At 36.6% G+C, this 22,551-nt stretch overlaps 1 protein-coding gene and 1 non-coding gene across 9 annotated transcripts in view; one reads left to right on the forward strand and one right to left on the reverse strand.

Annotated features, from left to right (window-relative positions):
* Nucleotides 1–1,453: 1,453 nt before the first annotated feature.
* The window catches only part of PUM2 (pumilio RNA binding family member 2), a 100,743-nt gene continuing 79,645 nt past the window's right edge, over nt 1,454–22,551 (reverse strand). For 6 of the 8 annotated variants that reach the window (XM_032866902.1, XM_032866906.1, XM_032866901.1 and 3 more), the window contains 8 exons: nt 15,665–15,932; nt 14,315–14,444; nt 12,724–12,858; nt 9,538–9,675; nt 8,387–8,512; nt 8,032–8,153; nt 6,710–6,902; nt 1,454–4,718 (listed from right to left, as the gene is read on the reverse strand). In XM_032866902.1, coding sequence (XP_032722793.1) covers nt 4,587–4,718; nt 6,710–6,902; nt 8,032–8,153; nt 8,387–8,512; nt 9,538–9,675; nt 12,724–12,858; nt 14,315–14,444; nt 15,665–15,932 — 1,244 coding nt within the window. In that variant the 3' untranslated portion in view covers nt 1,454–4,586. The remainder of the gene's footprint in view (nt 4,719–6,709; nt 6,903–8,031; nt 8,154–8,386; nt 8,513–9,537; nt 9,676–12,723; nt 12,859–14,314; nt 14,445–15,664; nt 15,933–22,551) is intronic. The other 2 variants (XM_032866907.1, XM_032866903.1) reach the window with 1 other exon arrangement.
* LOC116873303 lies at nt 12,213–12,316 on the forward strand. Its single transcript, XR_004383778.1, has one exon. It is a non-coding gene; the product is annotated as a U6 spliceosomal RNA (small nuclear RNA).

Raw genomic sequence — 22,551 nt, forward strand, 5'->3', positions numbered from 1 at the left:
GACTGAAACATTGAAGAAATGAGAAACTGTCTACAGGTTCTGGAGGTAATGAAGTTAAATAAAAATGTTACCAAACTGCAAGCCTCCTGTACGATCTGTCTGTAGGTCTCTTAGGTTCTTAGTACCAAACACTCCTCAGTTCCAAGGTTCTGTGTGCAGCCGAGTATTCCGACTTTTTAATATTTTGAGAGAAAGCATGAGTGCATGAGCAGGGGGAGGGGCAGAGGCAGAGGAAGCAGACCCCCCACTGAGCAGGGAGCCCAACCTAGGACTTGATGTGGGACTCATCCAGGGCTCTGGGATCATGACATGAATGGAAGGCAGAGGCTTAATCGGCTGAGCCACTCTGGTAGCGGACAGTATTCCAACTTTACGGACGGGTAACCCTGAGGCCTAGCAGGCCAGGATCACACAACGGAGCTGGCGCTCTTGCGCACGGCAGCCTCCTGGAGGCGAGCACCCAGTGCCACAGCGCTCCCTGCTTCTCACCTGTGTTCAGTCGTTTCCTGTCCGGAGCATTCAAATCCCATCAGTTGTTAAATCAGACCTAGAAAGCCGGCCAGTAAGGTAGACAGTGAACACTGCTCCTCTGGGGTTCCTTCGCCCTCCCCCTGGCCCAACCCCCAACCACAACCTTCCTGGGAAATCAGTCAGGAGGGCGCTTAAAACTACTACTACCCAAGTAACCTTAGGAAACTTGACTTTCTTAGGTTAGTAATCTAGGGTGGGACGATGTAATATTTACTTTTTCTAGGGTCCCTTAATTTCATCTCTAAGATGTGGGATAAGTCAACAATTCCAGAAGGGTTGCTTTCAGCTTAGAACAGAAACAAAACAAGATGAAATTAAAACTGGCATAAAATTAAAAATGTGTATGATGAAAATGCCTTTTCCAACATAGTTTCATGTAGATCTCTACTTTGGATTATATCAAATTATCTGTATGGTTTAAAACAAAACGAATAGCAGGGCACCTGGGTGGCTCAGTGGGTTAAGCCTCTGCCTTTGGCTCAGGTCATGATCTCATGGTCCTGGGATTGAGCCCCACATGGGGGGGGGGGAGGTCTCTGCTCAGCAGGGAGTCTACTTCCCACGCTCTGCCTACCTCTCTGCCTACTTGATCTCTGTCAAACAAATGAAATCTTAAAAAAACTAAAACTGAACAGCTATAGAAGGGAGAGGAAAACGGAAATAGTGTTAGCATTCTATATATTATGTATTAGCATTCTATGTTCTACGTATCTTTTTAAGATAGACTCTCAACTCTTAAAATCAATGACCTAAATAGTACTCATCCATGGTAAAGGGGGTGACACTGAGGCTGAGTTAACACACCCAAGGTCACAAGGTTTGTAAGTCGCAAGTAAACTTCAAATCCAAGCCTGAACCCAAACTGTATTCTCCTTTAGACAACAGTCTAAGTTCGTGTGGAAAGGAAACAAACACCTATAGGTAAAGGTAAGTGATTTAATTTAATCCTCAAAACAACCTTGAGTATCATTTTATCAAGGAAACAGGCTAAACGTTTCATCCTATGAAGTGTGTAATCACTCTATGTAATTAGACAAGAGATCCTAAATACTAATCAAAAGATAGAAATACCATCAGAGTAATCAGTAGCCCCAGATTTGCATCCATGTGATAAAAATACTTGCCTTTCCTTAAATCAGAGTAAACTTGAATGGGCAATCTGAATTATAATTGAGGTACAGAAGGGTGTTTTATCTAGAGAAAAACACAAGACCAGGTTTATTTCATACAATGTTATTCACACATTTTTCATTTTCTAATTTATACATAATATACAAAGTGAAGATAACATTATTTCATATGAACCAAGAAGAGCCAGGACTTAGACAAACTGGTCCAGAAACAATCCATATCAAAAGGAGACACTCAAGAGTAAAGTCTAAGTGGTTCTGCCCAATTAAAGTTTCTTTATTCTGAAATGTGATGTTCCGATTTTAGCAAACTCCAAGCCAACTTACGGTGGAATCAGAGAGGTGGGCACCAAAATGGCAGACCATAAAATTTCTACAGTAATAGACATTCTTCTAGAATAGGCCCCAAAGTATTGGGAAGTTTGGGGTGTCAACACTGGGATACATGGAAACGTCAAAACCCTAAGAAGGTTCCATCTCCCAGCCATCCCCTAGGGCTTTCTAAATTTGCAGAGGTAACTGCCCGTGCCAATAGAGGGTAGGAAAAAGGAAAACCAGGAATTCAACTATGCAAATCCAGGAAAGTCACTTACCAATCTCCAGCAAGAACAACTTGGGTATCAGCTCACAATCATGAGTTGATACTGGGAACAAATTTCAACACGGGGCCAAGACACTCTGAGGCTGGCAAAACAAATAGGATGGGGTGGGAGAGAGCAGCTTTACATGTGGGGGGAAAGCTCTGCCACTGTGACTGGGACACGCTATGAACCAGTATGACTAGGAGAAGGGGCAGTGACAAGTGGCTGGATTTAATGGACTCAACACGGAATGTTGGGTTAGAAAATTAGAATAACTCAATGTCAAACGTGAAAAAGTATGCCTGGCACCCCAAACTTTATGCCATTATTTTTAGGCTCATGATATGAACAGCTAAGTGATAAAACCTTTATATTCAATATTGTGCTCAGAAGAATGCTTTTCTTCTGCAGACTTCTAATAAAAAATCCCTTACATGTTCAATCGAAGGAGATAGCATGGTTCATTAGTTTTTAGCACTAAACAGAAGTGGGTCAACATAAATGGTTTTATACAAAATACCGACTTCAACAAAATACAAAGCACTTTCTTTTATCTTTCAGAAACTGAATATACAAAGCAAGTTTTTTTTTCCAAAATATTTTCATAGGCAAAGGATTAAAAACGATTTTAATTATACACATATGGTCACAATTTTGCCTTAAAAAGATTGTTGGGAAATGTACATAAGGCCGCTTGTAAATGTACATCATGTTACTGTTATGTCTTATGTCCAGAGAAAAAAATGTTATCATACAGATTTGCTCTTACTTGGGAATAGGCTATTCAAAAATACAGTACTCTTCTGTACAAAGAAAAAATCACATCACATTTAATAAGATGGAAAAAGCATTGGCCTCCATGGTAACCAAATATCTCAGTCCAATACTTTCTATTATGCACAATACCCTGACTTCTTGAAAGTGATCCAAATCCTAGTATGTCCATATTAACAGAGTCAACAACTATGTTATAAAAGAAAATGTTTCCCACAATAATAAAAAGAAAGCTGGTTCATACTTCTGAAACCATATAAAGATAAAAAATTTTTAAAAAATCACTCTCAATTTGGAGAAATAAATTTACATTATACAACACTATATGCCAGGTCAAAGAGGGCAGGGACATAAATGTACACTAAAATGCAAAGGTTTCCCAAAGAGATAAAATGAATTCCATTTACAGCATGAAGGTTTACAAATGTACACCTGTACAACCAAGGAAAGCATCACTACTAAATTAGCAAGGCTTTTATAATAAACATTGAAACAAGATTTGCTTTCAAAGTGTAAACTTACATCTATTACTACACACACAATGCATATATTTATAGGAAGCAAAAAAAGCTATCTGAATATGTAGTCATGCTTAAATGTTGAGCTATCAAATTCACTTTTCAGTGGCCCCTTTCACCTCTATCTGGTTCCTACCTTCTCAAAATCTACTATGAAAAAGCAAAATAAAGCTCAACACTTCCTCAACATGTTCTTGTATTCTATAAGCAAAACAATATACAAATTTCCACTCTTTCTCAGATTGCAAACCAAACTGAAAAGTTAAAAAGGGACTTAACTTTTCAATTAGTGCATTTAACTGAATGGAAGTGTCACCATGATTTTGTTTTTTTTTCTACCTCTTACAACAATTACATATGTGAGTATATACATCTGTACATTGCCAGAGACGTTTTAGGGCAGTATTTGTATTAAAATCACATCCTGTAAATAATGTAAGTTCTTTTCATCTCAAATCATTTAATTCTTATCTTACTTGCCGAGTTTTTATTTGCATGATAGTTTGTGAATTACCAAAATACAACTTAACTTTTTTTTAAATATTAATAATATTTATGCAGTTGATTGTTAATCGGTTATAAAAGGCTTCACATGAAGGACAAAAAAAAAATTAAGGACTATATTTCTATATACATCTCTATAAACCTGTTGTGCTATGGGGTCCACAGACCTACCAGACTGCAAGCCAGTTTATTAAAAGAATACTGTACTTTTTCCTTTAAAAACTATTTTTGTGACTTTACAAGGTAAAAATTTACAAAATATGTGACAGCTTTTTTTTGATAGTTACATCATATACAGGCATTCTGTGCTTTGCCAGCAATCCAATCTGATAGGTCTCCACTCAGGGCTGAATATAATTTATAATTCACCACCCCCACCCCCCAAATATACACAAGAACCTTAAAAAATTTACAAATGGATGAATAAAGTCAATAAATAGTTTTGCTTTAAAAAAAATTTTGAAGATTCATAGTTGAGTTGTGTTTTGATAATTCACAAAAGAAACATTCTTTTCACATGGTTACATCATCTTCTTTCTCTTTTCCCTTCACAGCATTCCATTTGGTGGTCCTCCAATAGGCCCTAGATCTGGGCTATTTTTCAAATAATATTTTTCCAACTTGGCCAGTATATGCTTCCCATATGTGTATTTGCGCAAAGTAGTAATGTGAGGTCGAATCTGAAAAACAAATAATCTCCTTAGTAAATCTTATTTTCTGGTTTCTTAAAAAAGCACTCCTAAATCTCAGTGATTTAGAAGAATAATCGGATTTTAATATTCAAATCCTTTAAAGAAAAGTTGTTTGCAAAGGCAGTTCATTCTAGTCAATCTCTGCAAACTTCTACTCTCACAATTGTTTAATGAATAAATAAACCGCTACTTCTACACTATTACAAATGCAAACAGCAGAGGGGCTCCAAACACAGCAGGAAAGCATCGCTAGTGAACTATTAAGCTCTTAAAAAGTTGATGAAGACAGAATTTTCTAAGCTCAAGTCTCTTGGATAAAAATTCAATAGAAAATGGAGCAAAAGACATGAATAAGCAATCAGATATGTGATGGCTAATACATTTATATTGTTCAAAATCTCATTAATAGTTTATAAAATGCAAATGAAAAGAATCATATCATTATCTTTCTACCCAGACTAGCAAAAAAATTTTTTTCTTAAATATTTTACACATTTTATTTGAGAAAGAGAGAGGGAGAGAAAGAGCACAAGTCAGGGGAGGGGCACAGGGAAAGGAAAAACAAGTTCCCCACTAAGTAGGGAGCCCGACATGGGGCTCGATCCCAGGACCCTGGTATCATGGCCTGAGCTGAAGACAGATGCTTAACTGACCGAGCCACCCAGGTGCCCAGACTGGCAAAAATTTTCTAAAACAATAACTGGTATTGATGAGATCATGACAACACAAGCATTCTTAAACACTGGTGGACGTGCAAACGTGTATAGGTTCTTTGAGAGCAACCTGGCATTATCTATCAACACGTAACATGCTCATGTACTTTGCATCAGCAATTCCACACCTAAGAATTCATCCTACAAAAAACAGATGATTATGCAAAGACATTCATATACAGCACTGCTTATGACAGTTATAAAACTAGAAACAATCCAAATGTCATAAATATGGTATTGGTTAAATAATGTAGTTAGTTCTTAAAAATAAGACTGAACAAGTATATATTTTTAAGCAGAAGTATTACTTTTTTAAAAAGGTAAAAAACTTATGATCTTGTATTTCTCTTTGTAAGACAAGAGGTCCTAAGAAGTTATATGTCCCGTTTTGTTTTTTTTTTGAAGATGTTATTAATGTATCTGAAAGAGAGAGAGAAAGCCAGGGCACGAGCAGGGAGCCTGATGTGGGACTCGTCCCGGATCACGACCTGGGCTGAAGGTAGACATTTATTTGAATCAGGCACCTGTTTGTTTTTTTCTTTCTTTCTTTTTTTTTAAAGATTTATTTATTTATTTATTTGACACAGAGAGAGAGAGAGAGAGAGAGAGAAAGATATCACGTGTAGGCAGAGAGAAAGGGAGAGGGGAAAGCAGACTCCCTGCTGAGCAGAGAGCCCGATGTGGGGCTCGATCCTAGGACCCCGGGATCATGACCAGAGCTGAAGGCAGAGGCTTTAACCCACTGAGCCACCCAGGCGCCCCTAGGCACCTGTTTCTTAAATGAATTGATTTAGAAAAAGATTTGAGTATGTAGCATTTCGTCCAGATTCTTTTTAGCAGTTTTCCCATGGAAATCAATGCATTTTAAAAGAATCATTAGATTCTTTAAAAAAAAAAAAAAAAACAAAACCCAATCAAAATAAATTCTCTCTTTACGAAAATGTATTAGGTTAGTGAGAAAACCTAATTCGATTTTAAAATTAATGTTCAATCCATGTATTATGGTAAACCAAATATATTTAAATAAAATGGGGATGGGCAATGCTAAAGACAGGTCAATAGATAAGAATGAATGCAATTTTATTGAGATCACTTTAGGAATATAATGAAATGGCACACCATACCTACATTTTTCAAAGGTTATCCACTGATTTTTTTTCCCCCCTCCAGTTATAACAGAAGAGGAAATTAAAACCTAGGAAGCTAAAACTGTAGTCTGAGTCACACAAACGAATCATCTATTTTAAGTGCTATGAACTGTATTACCTTATGCATGATTATCTTTCTCTGAGCCGGTTCAGCCATATCAATCATCTTCTGAACCACGTAATTGGCATACTGGTCCTTCATCATGGTGTATAAGGCACTGTGAGGACCATCATTCTGGCAGCAAACTTCGTCAATCAATAAAGCTCTCTCGGCACGGGAGGCATGAGTAACACACTTTTCTACTACATTGCTAAAAATTAAGTATATACACAGAAAGTTATTTTAAAGATTTATGTATTTGAGAGGAAGCGGGGGGCAGGTGGAGAAGGGTGGGGAGGAGAGGCAGAAGGAGAGGGAGAAGCAGACTCCCTACTGAGCAGAGAGCCTGACACAGAGCTGGATCCCAGGACCCCAGGACCATGACCTGAGCCAAAGGAAGACGCCTAGACTGAGCCACCCAGTCTTACTTTTTTCTTTGAAGATTTATTTATTGGAGAACCGGAAGGTGCACACGCCTGAAGGAGCAGGAAAGGCAGAAAGAGAGCAAGAAACCCAACTGGATTCCAGGCTAAACACAGAGACTAACTCCACGCTCAATCTTGACCCTGAGATCACAACCTTAGCCAAAACCAAGAGTTGGATGCTTAACTAACTGCACCACTTAGGCACCCTGTATTTTGTTACTTTTTTCTTTACAGCTAAATATCCTTGCTTTTGAAAGAATTTGCTCAACACATCGGAAGACGTAAGTCAAGACAGTATTCCCTTGTAATTCTCTTACCCTTTACTTTTAAAACAGAAATTAGTATCACAGAAGAACCCACTCTGGATACTCACAAGTTTAATTATATGCCTCTTAAAATAATGATTATAATTCAAAAAAGAGGAAACCAGGTCATCAGTAAGGTCTGAGATTTTCATTAATATGCACTAAGGAATTTGCACTCATAGGTTTGGGGAGACAAATCGTTTTCTGAATACAGACTTTAAAAATGGAATATTTGTGGGCAAACAAATTTGTCATGTGAGAATAAAAGCAACATTCGGTATGTGCTTTCCCCCCCTCCTAAAATAAAGATTATGTTTTTTATTTTATTTTTATTTTTAAAATTTTATTTAAAGATTTATTTGTCAGAGAGAGCACAAGCAGGGGGAGCGGCAGGCAGAGGGAGAAGCAGGCCCACTGCTGAACAAGGAACCTGATGCAGGACTTGAACCCAGGACACCCAAAGCAAAGGCAGACGCTTAACCCACTGAGCCACCCAGGTATCCCAAGAAAGATTATGTTCTAATGTTAGTCTCCATGTATTACTTTGTTTAGTAATAAAAGCCAAAGAATTAGAAGAACTGACCCTTGGAATCAGAAAATATTGCAATACCTGGCAAATTTGTGTTGACTCAGGGCTAACACTTTTCCTCTGATTTCAGAAACAATTTTGCTTTTGTCTTCAGGTCGCCCGTGTTCCAGTACATGCTGAATAACATAGTTGCCATATTGATCCTAAGTACAGATATTTAAAAATTACTTTCCTTAAGTCATTCCTTAAGAATAATGATTATTCTCTAAAAAGATGTTAATTATTTTTTCTAAAAATTCAGCAGTATACAGTCAGGAGAATATACCAGGTTTTTTGTCTCACTATGTGTTTCTACATTTAGCAATACATTATACTTGCCTATGTTTTGAACCATTTTCAAAAACACAAACATTTAAGACTACTGGGGAGTTGATACCTGCACCAACTGCTCTGTGTGTTGGTGGAGCTCTTCTAAGATAGGTAAGGTCTGCTCTGCAGTACAATGCTCGAGGATGCGCTGGATCACTCTGCAGCCATAAGGATGAGTTGAAAGTACAAACACCTTAAAACAATCGGAAGAAATACATTTTCATTATCTGACATTGTTGGAAAGTTTTATGAGATCGGTTCCTGAGGACATGCAGAATTCATTTAAAATAGAAGGGTGGGGAGTCACCTTCAGTATGACCAACAACCTGTTAGTAAAGACTGGAAAGTGGGGTGTTCAGTTTAGGAGCTAACAGATACTCTCTTTTCTCCCTTTCTTAAAAGATTTTATTTATTTGTTGGAGACAGAAAGCGAGCACAAGCAGAGGAAACAGCAGGTAGAGGGAGGAGCAGGCTCCCTGCTGAGCAAGGAGCCTGATGTTGCTCGATCCCAGGATCCTGGGATCATGACCCAAGCTGAAGGCAGACCCTTAACCGACTGAACCATGCAGCCCCCCACTTTTTTTTTTTTTTTAAGATTTTATTTATTTATTTGAGAGAGAGAGAGAGAATAAGAGGGACAGGGAGAAAGAATCTGAAGTAGACTCCACACTGAGCATAGGCCAACGTGGGGCTCAATCCCACAACAAACAAGATCATGACCTGAGCTGAAACTAAGAGTAGGATGCTTAACTGACAGCCACCCAGGCACCTCAGGAGCTAATAGACATTTTGAACAAAAGGTACCAAACCAGAAGATGAAGGGCATGTAATAACGAAAACAGACTGCAGGGCGAGGGTAGTCATGATATAATTATCAGCTATTTATTACTATGTATTAGTTACTTATTGATATTTATTTTCTGTGTCTTACTAAAGGATCTGAAGTCTTCCTTTCCTTCTCCCTAAAAATTTGGAAAACACTGTTGGGTTTATAATTCGAGGAGCTGGAATCCTGAAGTAATATTATTAAACTCCTATTTCTATAGTTTTCAGCTTCAAAACAAATGAAGCTAACTGATGCACTCTATGAAAGAGGCAGGAATCACTGTACATTTACTGTTTCGTCCTGTATGTTTGTAATCTTGTGACTTACGAGAAATACGTTAACATTCAAATTCTAAAAGAATGCCCTAATCAGCAAGCAAAGATCAATCTTACTTGTCCTTTGAAAGCATCAATGATGAACTGTAGTGACTGTGGCTGAACACATTCAATACATTTTTGCACAACGTGGTTTCCATTCTGATCTTTCACACATTTGAGTACATGACCATCTAGCTCCTTTACCATTTCACTCTGCAAAAAGAAATGACCATTTACAAAATTACCTCATCAGGCAAGATATCAGGATTAACAATATAGAGTACAAAAGTATACTCAAAATTTCTTTGCAATTTTTCAGATATCAAAGTTTAAAATCTGCCTCTGTCCAAGTCATTGATGGTGAGATCAAAACATTTTATAGGACTGTAATGTAAATGACACTTCCTGAAAAATAAGCTAGTGATGCTCAATCTGCCATATTTAAACAATTCTCTTCACTGTATACACCTTCTACATCATCCTTCTCAGCTAACAATATATATAATTCAGAATTCTATACTTTTTCTCTACTTAGCAACCCCCTACCCTCAAAAAATAATTTAATTTTTTTTAAAAATTTATTACTTATTTAGAGTACATGCAAGTGGGGGGAGGGGCAGACGGCGAGGGAGCGATGTGGAGCTTGATCTCACAACCCTGAGATCATGACCTGAGTGAAATCAAGAGTTGGACACATTTAACTGACTGAGCCACCTAGGTGTCTCTTTGGAAATGAATTCTAGGGAAATTTTAGATTTTTTAAATTTAACTGGCAAAAGTAACTTCCTTCATTTGTTTCTTTGCTTACCAGTAAGGTTAAGCTTATTTACAGTAAGGTTTATTTACTAACTGCATTTTCTTCCAGCTAGTGATCCTCATTTTTTAAAATAAAATAAGCCTTTTACTAAATAAACATCTTAATCCTTAGAGAAAAACAGAGGCAGCCACATGATAATCAGTATCCCTTACTAGTGCCAACAGGAAATAGTACCGTGAAGAAATGGAGTACAAACAATATATGAAGGTATCACTTTAAAGTCTCTCTCACCCAAAGAAACTCTCGACTACATACTGACGAAACTCTACAGGAATTCTGTTAAGCTAAGATATAACATAGATGTTTAGCTATAAACTAAGTAACAAAATAAAATATTCTAAAGTCTCCAAAGAACACCATTATTAACAGGTGCACATAAGGCTTATTCTCACTGATTTATATTTTCAAATATTAAAGACATTTAAGATATCTTTATTACTGAAGTATAATCGACATACAATGTTATATTAGTTCCAGGTGTGCAACATAGTGATTCAACAATTATATACCCTATACACTGCTTACCACAAAAGGTACAGTCGCCATGAAACATTATTACATTACTGACTATATTCCCTACACTGTACTTTTCATTTCCATGACTTTTTTTTATTTTTGACTTTTTAATTTTTTAACTGAAAGTTTATACCTCTTAATCCCCTTCACCTATTGCCTCCCCCCCTTGCCACCCACCACCACTCTGGGAACCAAGAGTCTGTTCCCTGTATTTAAAAGTTTGTTGTCTGTTCTGTTTACCAGATTCCATGTTATAAGTGAAATCAAAGGTATCTGTCCTTCCTCTGACTTATTTCACTTAGTATAATGCCTTCTAGACCCATTCATGTTATTTCAAGTGACAAGATCTCATTCTTTTTTAAGATTTGATTTATCCATTTGAGAGAGAGAAAAGAGAGAAAGAGAGAGATCATGAGCAAGGGGGAAGGGTAGAGGGAAAAGCAGATTTCCCAGAGTAGGGAGCCAGATTCAGGACTCGATCTCGGGACCCTGAGATCATGATCCAAGCCGAAAGCAGACACTTAACCAACTGAGCCACCCAGGCGCCCAAGATCTCATTCTTTAAAGTATCTAAATGAGCTTGAGACTTATGGTAGAGCAGTTATGTAAGCATCTACAACAATCAAAATTTGTCGATCTTTTCCATTGTGACATATCTTCAATTACTCTACAACTCAGGATTTTCTCCACAGAAGTAATACTATTTTCTCACAAATTTTTACACACACACACACACACACACACACACACACATCCATGTATGCGTTATTACTGTTTTTAATTCTGGAATTTACTTTATTATATAATAATATATGTGGGTGGAGAATCAAATGTAATCTCTCCCCAAATTTACTAATTACCAATGCCCTTTAAGAAATAATTATTTCCTTTACTCTAAGTTTACTGTATTACATAAACTAGTTTTATACACACACACACACACATATATTTTATATAATGGTATCTATTTGGGGTTATGAATTCCATTTCTAAAGGTTGCCTAATCTCCTCCAAGAACCACACTAGTGATAATGCTTCACAATTTAAAAATCTAGCAGATCAGCATTTATCCTCATCCTCTTAATATTCCTGTCTATTCTGATCAGTTATAATTTCCATGAGCACATGATGGGAATTCGCATTAATCTTATTTAAATTTAAAATAAAATTTAATAGACTTTTTCATCAAGAATACAGTATATTCCTATTTAATTTATATGTGTTCTCTTCCCTCTTTACCTTAAAAACTGTGAATCTTGTTAATAAAATTCTTAGGTTACTTTTCCTACTGAATTTTTTAAGAACTTTTTAAATGAAATTTTTAAGAACTTTATTAAATTTTTAAGAATTTTATTTATGTAATTTTTAAGTGGCATATAGGAATGCAACTGGTTTTAAAATTTTTTTTTTTATTCTTGTGCTCACTTCCGAAGCATATATACTAAAACGGGAATGGTACAGAGATTAGCACGGCGCCTGTATACAGATAACACACAAATCTCTGAAGTGCTCCACAGTTGTATGTTAACTGGAATTAAAAGAAAACTTAAAAATAAAGAGCACTCTACTCAACGAAGCATTTTTTTATTCTTATGATAGAACTAAGTACAATCTAAGTACACTTCGGAAATAGTGAACAGTATTCCTGGTACTACAGAAAATCAAATAAGCAAGTATAGCAAAAATACCCATCATGCAGTATTCTGCTTACCACACAGGAGGCACTCAAGTATCTTTACTTAAAGATGAAAAGATGAAGCAAATGAAGGACAGATCAAAGATCTACTGGATAACAATAATGTAACTGTCTGAGACAGATTTTTTTAAAGTATTTTATTCTAATTGTGGAAATATTTAATTTTCACTCCAAGATTATAAAGTAAGAATTCAAAAAGCAAATAAAATACAAAAATTTTGTCTTAACTTACAATTACCTGCTGGTCAGATGAAATAGACTCTAATGCTTTCTGAATAACACGACAGCCATACATCTGCAAGGCTAAAGGCAGAACATGACCCCGGATACGAGTAGCGAGGGCTAATTTTTGATCCAAACTCCCAAACTGATGGAAAAGAAATTAATGTTAAAATAAACCATAATATCATTTCATTAAACCTGAAAAACCCACTGTTTGCAGCCTATTCATTCTATTTTAAAAATATCATGTTTGGTAATCATGTAGGAAGGAGAATTTGAGTAAAAGAAATTAATGGCTCCTGGGTGGCTCAGTGGGGTAAGCCTCTGCCTTTGGCTCAGGTCATATCTCGGGGTCCTGGGATCAAGTCCCACATTGGGCTCTCTGCTCAGCAGGGCGTCTGCTCCCGCCCCCCCGCACTGGCCTGCCTCTGCCTACTTGTGATTTCTCTCTCTGAAATAAATAAAATCTTAAAAAAAAAAAAAAGAAAAGAAAAATTAAGATAAATTCATAGCTGCCTGAAATAACTGTATTACTTTTTTGGGGGTTAAGTCTCACTATCTATAATTTCCTTGTTAGTAATACATTAACCACCTGTTATTCTTTTAAACATCTTCCGTCTTCACTTTATGTATTTATTATTTTTTTTAAAGAATTTATTTATTTATTTGACAGAGATATCACAAGTAGTCAGAGAGGCAGGCAGAGAGAGGGAGGAGGAAGCATGCTCTCCACAGAGCAGAGACCGATGTGGGACTTGATCCCAGGACTCTGAGGACCATGACCTGAGTCAAAGACAGAGGCTTAACCCACTGAGCCACCCAGGTGCCCCCCATCTTCACTTTAAACAAACAAAATCTCCTTTAATTTCTGAGCCATACATTCAAACCAGGTAATTTTCAACTATATTCTGATGTTAACTGTGCAAGCTTCTTTTCATGTGCTGCTCACTGGCTATTTGTGTATCTTCTACAGAGAAATGTCTATTCAAGTCCTCTTAAAGATTTTTTAAGTAATCTCTACACCCAATATAGGACTGGAACCCACAACCCTGAGACAAAGAATGGCATGCTCCACTGACTGAGCCAGCCAGGCACCCCCTCCTGTACATTTTTTTAAATTGGGTTGTCTTTCTGTTGAGTTTTAGGAGTTCTTTATATATTCTGGATATAAAATCTTTTATCAGAGCATTTGCAATTTTCTCCCAAGCTCATATATGTATGAGTTTTATATAGATGTGTGTGTGTCTGTGTGTGTGTGCACGTAATGAGCTTTATATATAAAGCTTTATATATATAAAATATATGTTATTTTTTGAAGATTTTATCTATTTCAGAGAGAGAGAGTGAGCGCATGAGGGGATGGAGGGGCAGAGGGAAAAGCATACTTCCTACTGAGCAGGGAGCCCAATGTGGGCTTGATTCCAGGACCCTGAGACCATGACCCAAGCCAAAAAAGGACCCTCAACCAAATGAGCCACCCAGGATGCCCCCCAAGTGCACATGTTTTTACATGAAAATGACTCTTACCCAACTTCCTGGACCTTTCTAAGCATTAAAAAGATAATAGTTGGATAGATATACAAACACGTATGTGTGCTTACCTCAAAAAATTTCTGTATAACATAGTTTCCAAAAACATCTGTCATTAATTGATAGGCTGCTTGTAGAATTTCATTAAATACCATCTGTCGCTCAGCTGGAGTAGCTCTCTCTAGTTTTTGTTGAATAAATCTACGTAGAAAAAATTTTACAAGCCATGACAACACACTGGAAACAGCTTCTGTAAAAATCTGACTTGAGTATTATTACACATTCCCACATATATACACATAAATTTATTTCCAGAAATAGTACTAACACATTTAGTACTGTGAAGAGTCAATTTAAAGCAAAAAAGACAAAAGTTATGAAGCATTTCTTTATACCACCTTGATTATTTTTTTTTCTTTTACAACAGCTTAATTTGAAGTAACTACTAGTTAGGTAAAAAGTCTGGACATAAAGAAGTTTAACACTTAAGTTAGTCCTGGTTGCATTATAATCAATGAAGAAAAATGATATTTTATTGGTTATTCACATATTTTCTCATAATATTACTAAATAATATCTAGGCTTAGAGCATAATAAAAGAAGCTCTTTTTTCTTTTTTTCTTTTTTTAAAAAAGATTTTATTTGTTTATTTGATAAAGAGAGAGAGTGAGAGAAGGAACACAATCAGGGGGACTGGGAGAGGGAGAAGAAGGCTTCCCGTTGTGCAAAGAGCCCAATGCAGGGCTGGATCCCATGACCCTGGGATTATGACCAGAGCCAAAGGCAGACACTACATGACAGCCACCCAGGTGCCCCAATAAAAGAAGCTCTTACAAATAAAATCTATCCACGGTGAGTGATACAAGGTTGATGTGCTACTCTTACAGAATTTTCAACCATAGGGAGGTAAAATAAAACTATAAAAGGAAAACACAATTAAATTTAATAAATGTGTTACAAGTGAAATGTCTCAACCCACATCACATCAAATACAAATCTATAAAGGAGCACAAACATTTAACTTTCTTTATAATTTTTTTTTTTTTTTTTTTAGACAAAGTCTACATCAGGGACAAGTACTTTAGTCCAGAGATGTACTTCGGAGCATTATTTTAAAAGGAAAACTAAAGTGAGTCAAAGTAATAAAAATAATCCAATAAAAAGGCACTGCTATACATTCACTATAAAAATATTCTCATTATAGAAAACTGGGAAACCATAAATAATTTTTAAAAAAACCTTGATTTTTATCATTTGTCCTAATACCAAAGAAAAAAAATCCTTATCAGGTATTTATTTTTTAAAAACTTCCAACTTTCACGCAGATTAAATGGCCCCAGGCAAGAAAAATATGCTCTTACAAGGCAGTAATTTTCAAAGGAAAAATACAGTGCAGAGTATCATAAATGATAATCACCTACCTAGAACCATGCTGGTCTTGAGAAAACTCAACTATGTGTCCAATCAAGTCTCTAAGTTGAAGGTTTGGGAAACGGTTGTTCCTGAAATCTTCCAATAATCTACTTCGGCCAGAAGGCATAATATCAGACCTATTATACCGAAGTCGAGAAGGAGGAAAGAGCTGGCTGCTGGAGCTGAACAGACTGGAAGTGCTTGAAGCACTTCGGTATTTTGCTTCTGCTCCAGGTGCTGCAGAGATATATCGACCACTACCATTTGTCAGGCCTCCTACAACAAAGCAGCTGTGGTCAGCAAATATTTTGACAAGGCCATTCCTCAAGTTAAGAGTTACTTAACTAAAAATTCCATCAAAAAATATTCATTCCACTAACCACTAATTCCTATATGTTATAACAGGAAATTAAAATTGAAAGAGAAATCTCACACATTTTAATTCAATGTGTGTGTGGCGATAGAATCTGGGGGGAAAAGACTAGAAAACATAAGAAAAATAAACCTGTATTTGTTTTTGACAGTTTAACTTAAGTAATAATTTTAACATCTAATGTCATACACAAAACCTTTATTTGTTCTTGGAAGCTTAGTTTAAAACACAATTATAGCAACTAATATCATACATACTAGTATCAATACCAGAACACTGAAACCACCAACAAAATTTCCAGTATTAACAAGGTTACAATAGCTAGCAAACTCAGATTTTAAGCCACTGAAAGAGAGTTGGGTTGAAATTTATCTGCAGTGTTAATGGAACACTGAGAGCTAAACTCGTACTTTTTTTGGACTAGTATATGGAAAGATGCATTAAGTCATATATACCTCTATGTGAAGAAAATCTTTCTTTTCTTTTTTTTTAAAGTAAACTCTATGCATAAGGTGGGGCTTGAACTCACAACCTTGAGATCAAGAGCTGCATGCTCTACTGACTGAGCCAGCCGGGAGCCCCGAAAAACCATTTCTTAAAGAAGTTAACACACTGATTATTTTTTGAAGTTTAAAAAAAAACCCCACAGTATTATATAATAATAAATCCAAATTACATCTTATTCTAAAATATTTTTAAAATATTAAAGGAATACTCTCCATAAAATACTATTATTTTACCAACAAGAAATAGAAATAAACATTTATTTTTCCTAGAACTTTAATCTTGATCATTTGAGACAAATTAAAAAACCTCCTTAACTAATATTCCATTCCAAACAAGAAAATTAAAGGAAGGGCAGTCAATAGAAACAAACAAAAAATACGAGAAGAAAATTGTTATTACAAATAACCATTAAAAAGTACTTGACAGTGTCCTTTTAAAAAAGAAAAATGTACAGAAAACCATAAAGTGCGGATTTAGTAGCTCAAACAAAATTTACCATTAGCTTTATGCTACTGTCCACCATCTCAATGCAGAGTAGTACTAAGTACACAATCCAGACCACAAGCCAGAGAGGATACCAAGGACACACTGTCAGTGCAAAGTTGCAAAGTTACAGAGAGGCATTTAAAGGCAAAAAGAGTTACAGGGACAAGGAGTAGTAAGAGAGTTACAATCCTGGAGAATGAACTGTGTTAGCACATTTCCTCTTTTACTTTTAGTTCCCACTGTTCTAGCTTTTTTGGGTTGAATTTCCCACAATCCAAATTAGACATTATTATAATTTACATGACTTTCCAGTCCCCTTTCCAACGTTAAGTGCTACAAAGTTACATTCACCTACCTAAATGCTAGATACCTGGCACCTAAAACAATGTCTGACACACAGTGGGTACACAATGATATTCATGAGTATTTTATGTAACATAAACTGCCCAAGGTCCAGTTCTGTACTGTCTTTCTTAAAAGTGTGTAATTTAACAAACCATTTTATACACCAAAGCCACTAACATCAAATTCTCATATTCACTCAAGGTCTATATTACTATCTCAGTGTTGATATATAAAAAAAATCTAAAAAGTGAAAGAATTCAGTGTTTTTATACTGTCTTGATTTCCTCAACACTCTTTTTTTAGGGGGGAGGGGCAGAGGAGAAGGGAAGAAAGAGAGAGAGAGAATCTTAAGTGGGCTCCAGGTCCAGTGCAGAGACCAACAAGGGGCTTGATCCTACCACCCCGAGATTGTGACCTCAGCTGACTGATTTCCTCAATACCCTTAACCTTCTCGCTCCTATTATTTCTATTTATAAAGTTCCATGAATATACAGTGCCATGAACTGTTCACTAGCCCATTCGAATTTCTAACAGTTCTTTTTGCAGGATAGGGGTGCTCTGCTTATCATTCTAATCTGTTTTTACAAAGAACTACTACAATGTCCCATCCAAAGCTACTTTGATGATGTCACTTTACATTAAAACATCCTGCTAGAGTACATTCTCTAAAATCTTCAGCTTAATTTTCAAGTCATTAGTCTGAACCGATTTCCCACACACATTTCCTAGTAGAATCCTAATTTAATTGTTCACTTCTCTTCCTATTACCTCAATACATTGCTTATCATTACCTCAAACATAAGGCCTAATCCTACATCTCTTTGACCTTAATGAATTGAAGATTTCAACACCAAATTCAAAATACATACCTACCCCCTATGATACCCCCACGATACATTACCACAGGAATAATGACTGCCAATTTTATTTGGTATGTCTAATATCTAACAGAATGTCTATATATTCTTTGATTATATTCTATCAGCTCCCTAACACCAAACACCTAATACACTCTTTGCCAACTTAAAAGGTCTAACAATGCTAAATTGCCTTGAATTTAAAAAACCTCAGAATTTCAGTCCTGGAAGTCTTAATTTGTATTTCCATTTGCAAAACTGAAAAAAATTCTCTCAGGACAGGAAACCTTTCTTTCTTTAGAAACGAATAAGCATTTAAAACCCAACTGATAATATACATTAAACACATTAAATCTAGTTATCTAAACAATGAAAGCGTGCCATCCAAAACTGATTATGGGATCGGAGGACATTTTACAAAACTGGCCTATATTCTTCAAAAATGTCTAAGTCATAAAAGACTAACAGTGCAAGACTGAAGAAGAATAAAGAGCCATGACAAGTGAGTGCTGTATGTGAGCCCCCTAATCAATCTCCTTCCCAGTCCTTACTCTTTCCCCTTCCCACAGCAAAGTTTGAATAAGTTGGTTGATCTGATTGTGGTACTTTATTATTGTTAATTTCCTGACTTTGATAATTGTGGTTACATAAAAGAATGTCCTTAATTTTTAGAAAACATATACTGAACTATTTATGGGTGAAGGACAATCTATCTGCAACATTCTTTCGAAAGTATCCAAAAAAAACAAAAACAAACAAAAACAAAAACAACAAAAACTGGATGTGAGGGGAAAGGATTATGCAGAGAGGAGAGAGGAAAAGAATGATAAAGTTAATGTGGTAAAATAACATTTGGAAAATCTGTGTAAAGGTTAGAATTGGAATGTTTTTGTATCAGTGTTACAACTTTCCTGAAAGTCTAAAATTATTCCGAAATTAAGACAAACACACAAACAGGCTATCTATATTCATACCATTGCTAGTGGTAGTCGCTAAGCAGGTATGTTTCTGCATCAAATGTGTTAAAGGGATAATAGTCCTTCAATTCATCTCTGACATCCCCCCTTATTTACCACTTCTTAATCATTACTTGGATAAGATGTTATTAGACATGGAGATTTGTACTATAATTTCATAGATGAAGTCACTAGGGTGACATGCAGCTAGTCAGCCAGGACTCTTGGCTAGAGCTTATGAGACAACAGTATGGGGCCCCTCACACGCTATTTACTAAGAATTTTTCAAGTTCATTCATTACAACTGAGTAAGGCAAACACCATACAATTATCCTAGTAGAAATAATATGATTTTATAAATTTTCATTAATTTCCTTGAGAAGTCCATTGTTTTAGAATCCTTCCTATTATTAATAAAAAATATAAGATTATAAAATACTAAGAAAAACAAAGAAGAAAAACAATGTAACAACTGAAACCACCACAAAGTAAATAAACCGGACTACTCTTTTCAAGATTTTCTACCTCCTGAGGACCTGGAATGGCAGTTCCTCACCCTATCAGATCTGTGTATTCTTTTAAAAATACAGATTTGTGAGCCTTACTCAAGACCTACTCCATGGGTAATTTTTATTAAAAAAATCAAATCTGAGGGGCTCCCGGGTGGCTCAGTGGGTTAAGCATCTGCCTTCGACTCAGGTCATGATCTCAGGGTCCTGAAATCGAGCCCTGCATCAGGCTCTCTGCTCAGCAGGGAGCCTGCTTCCCCCTCTCTCTCTGCCTGCCCCTCTGCCTACTTGTGATCTCTGTCAAATAAATAAAATCTTAAGAAAATAAAACAAAATTTTGAAAAACTCAAATCTGAAGGTTATTCTGATAGAAGAGTTTGGAGGCTAATGAATTATAATTTGAGATAATTCAAGGTTTCATTTTATACCAGGCTGTCAATCCCTATTTCAAATAAAAATGGTAATCCTTGTAGATTTGGGGCCCTAAACAGGGTACAACTACATATAAGCCACTAGACAGTGCCTGTTTCAGAAGACAAGGCTCTAGAAAGCTCAAGAAATGATAAGCTGATAACCAAAGATGACCAGTTAATTGGAGCAGGCAACAATCAATGATACAGGGTGGTAGAAAGAATCTAAAATGAGGACAGTCTATTTTACTTTATGACATTAACTTTAGTTACTTCAACACCATGAACAGGTCAGCTTAGTACTTTCAGTTCATCGCTTCTCATCCTTCTGGCTAAGATCAAGTGTAGTACTTTCAGTTCAGTATTTTTTCTATGATCACTTTTTAAAAGAACTACATGGAACATTTATAGCAGATGATAACAGCCATGAATAATTTGACCTGTTATGTTTATATGCATATGTTATACTTTGGTAGGAAAAATGACTTCAGAGCAGTGCTTCTCAATATGCACATGAATTACTTTGGGATGCTGGTTACACATTCCTAACTTTAAAAATTTCTTGAAGGACACACTCGTCAGAACTCTGTCCTAAGCTGTGCCATCATTTTAAATAGGGTTTATTATGTGTTCAACATAATCAGTTTCTTTACCTACTTTAGAAAGTCCACTTAATAGCTTAATATTCCTAACTGATTCTATGCGCTAGGCCCTGAGGGTCCATGAGGGTCCTTTTAAAAAGGCAGGAACCATTTATTGAGCACTCTTTCTTGGACAGAGAATGTGAACTTTGCATAAAATGCTACATGGTCTTGAAATTGTGCCTCCCTGAGTTTGTTGTTTTGTTTTAAGACACTCAGCTGGGGTAATCTGCCCTACCAGCCCTGGGAAACACGCCCTGATTTTGGTACTCAGAGTAAAGTGCTACTAAAAAAGCGCTAAAAATGAAGTGACTCTGGGGTTGGGAAGAATTTGGGGGTGCTTAACAAAAAGGATAAGCTGCCTTAAAAGGTACGGCAGAAATGTGGGTATTAAAGACAATGCTGGTGAGGACTCAGATAGATGTGATGAGCACCTATCAAAAGCTGCTACCGTCTTCGAGAACACATATGTTTGTCATGAACATTGGTAGAAATATGAATGCTAAAGATGCCGCAAGTGAGGTCTCGCAAAAATGAAAAACATGTCACAGGAAACAGGGAAACCACACTGAAACGTGTTGTTGGATAGAAAACAGAACTGGCATGGATATTTAGCTAAGATTTCCAAGCAATATGTTAAAGGTGTGCTCTCCTAATTGCCGATGGTAAAATAAGAGAAAGAGGTAATTTGAAGGAACTGTTAAGCAAAAGAAAACCAGCATTTGATGATATGGAAAAAAATCTTAGGTTATCGAGATAGAATGCTGACAGCAGAGAGCCAATGGGTGTGGCTGGATGATCTCTTGACATTAATGGCAGACCAACAATGTTTTTAAGAATTTTCTATCAACAAAAACACTGCCAGCCTGGCCCGAAAGGATCAGAGATTGGACAAAATGAAGAATGACTCTGAGCGCAGAGCCCTAGATGCAGAGGCTAGAGAGGTGGGGCAGCAGTAGATCTAGAGGACAGAGCATCTAAGCCACAGACGATTATTCTCTGGCCTTGTAACAGAGAGGATTTGTCATGCTGGCTTTCACACTTGCTTGCTTCACTCCTTCCAATTTCTCCCTTTTGCAATAGGACTGTCTATCCTATGCCTGTCCTACCATAGTATTTTAGAAGCAGGTAACTCGTTTTATAGGTTTCATAGGTCCACAGAGAAGAATTTTGTCCCAGGATGGACCATATTCAATGTCTCACCTGACAGAGAAGATGAAATTTGGACTTAGTTCTGAGTTTAGATGAGATTTTAGACTCTGAGTTGATGGGAGGATGGGTTCCGCCTACTGGGGTTGCTGGTTTTGGGTGAGTATGTTCTGCATGTGGGCAAAACACGAAACGGGGAAGCCAGAGGACAGCCTATACAGGGTTGAACTGAACCTCCCAAAAGTATGTTTAATTCTTAACTCTTGGTTTCTGTGAATTTGATTTTATTTGGAAATAAGGTCTTTACAGATGTAACCAAGTTAAAATGAGGTCATACTGGATTAGGCTGGGCCTCTACCCAATGACTGGTATTCTCTTAAGAGGAGGAACATTTAGGACAGAGACACACAGGGAGATGTCACATGATGAGGCAGGCGGAGATGAGAGTGATAAAGCTAATAAGCCACAGGATGCCAAGGTTTGCCAGCAACTACCTGAAGCTAGGAAAAGGCAAGGACTGCCCTCTCTGGTCTTCAAAAAGACATGGCCCTGCCTTGATTTGATTTCCACCCTTCAGCAGCATGAGACAATAAATTTGTGTTTTAAGCCACCCAGTTGCAGTTTGTTACAGCAGCCCTAGAAAACTAATACATATGCTATCT

Source organism: Lontra canadensis, unplaced genomic scaffold, assembly GCF_010015895.1.
Source record: "Lontra canadensis isolate GAN:19392208 unplaced genomic scaffold, GSC_riverotter_1.0 scaffold32, whole genome shotgun sequence".
Classification (NCBI taxonomy): domain Eukaryota; kingdom Metazoa; phylum Chordata; class Mammalia; order Carnivora; family Mustelidae; genus Lontra; species Lontra canadensis.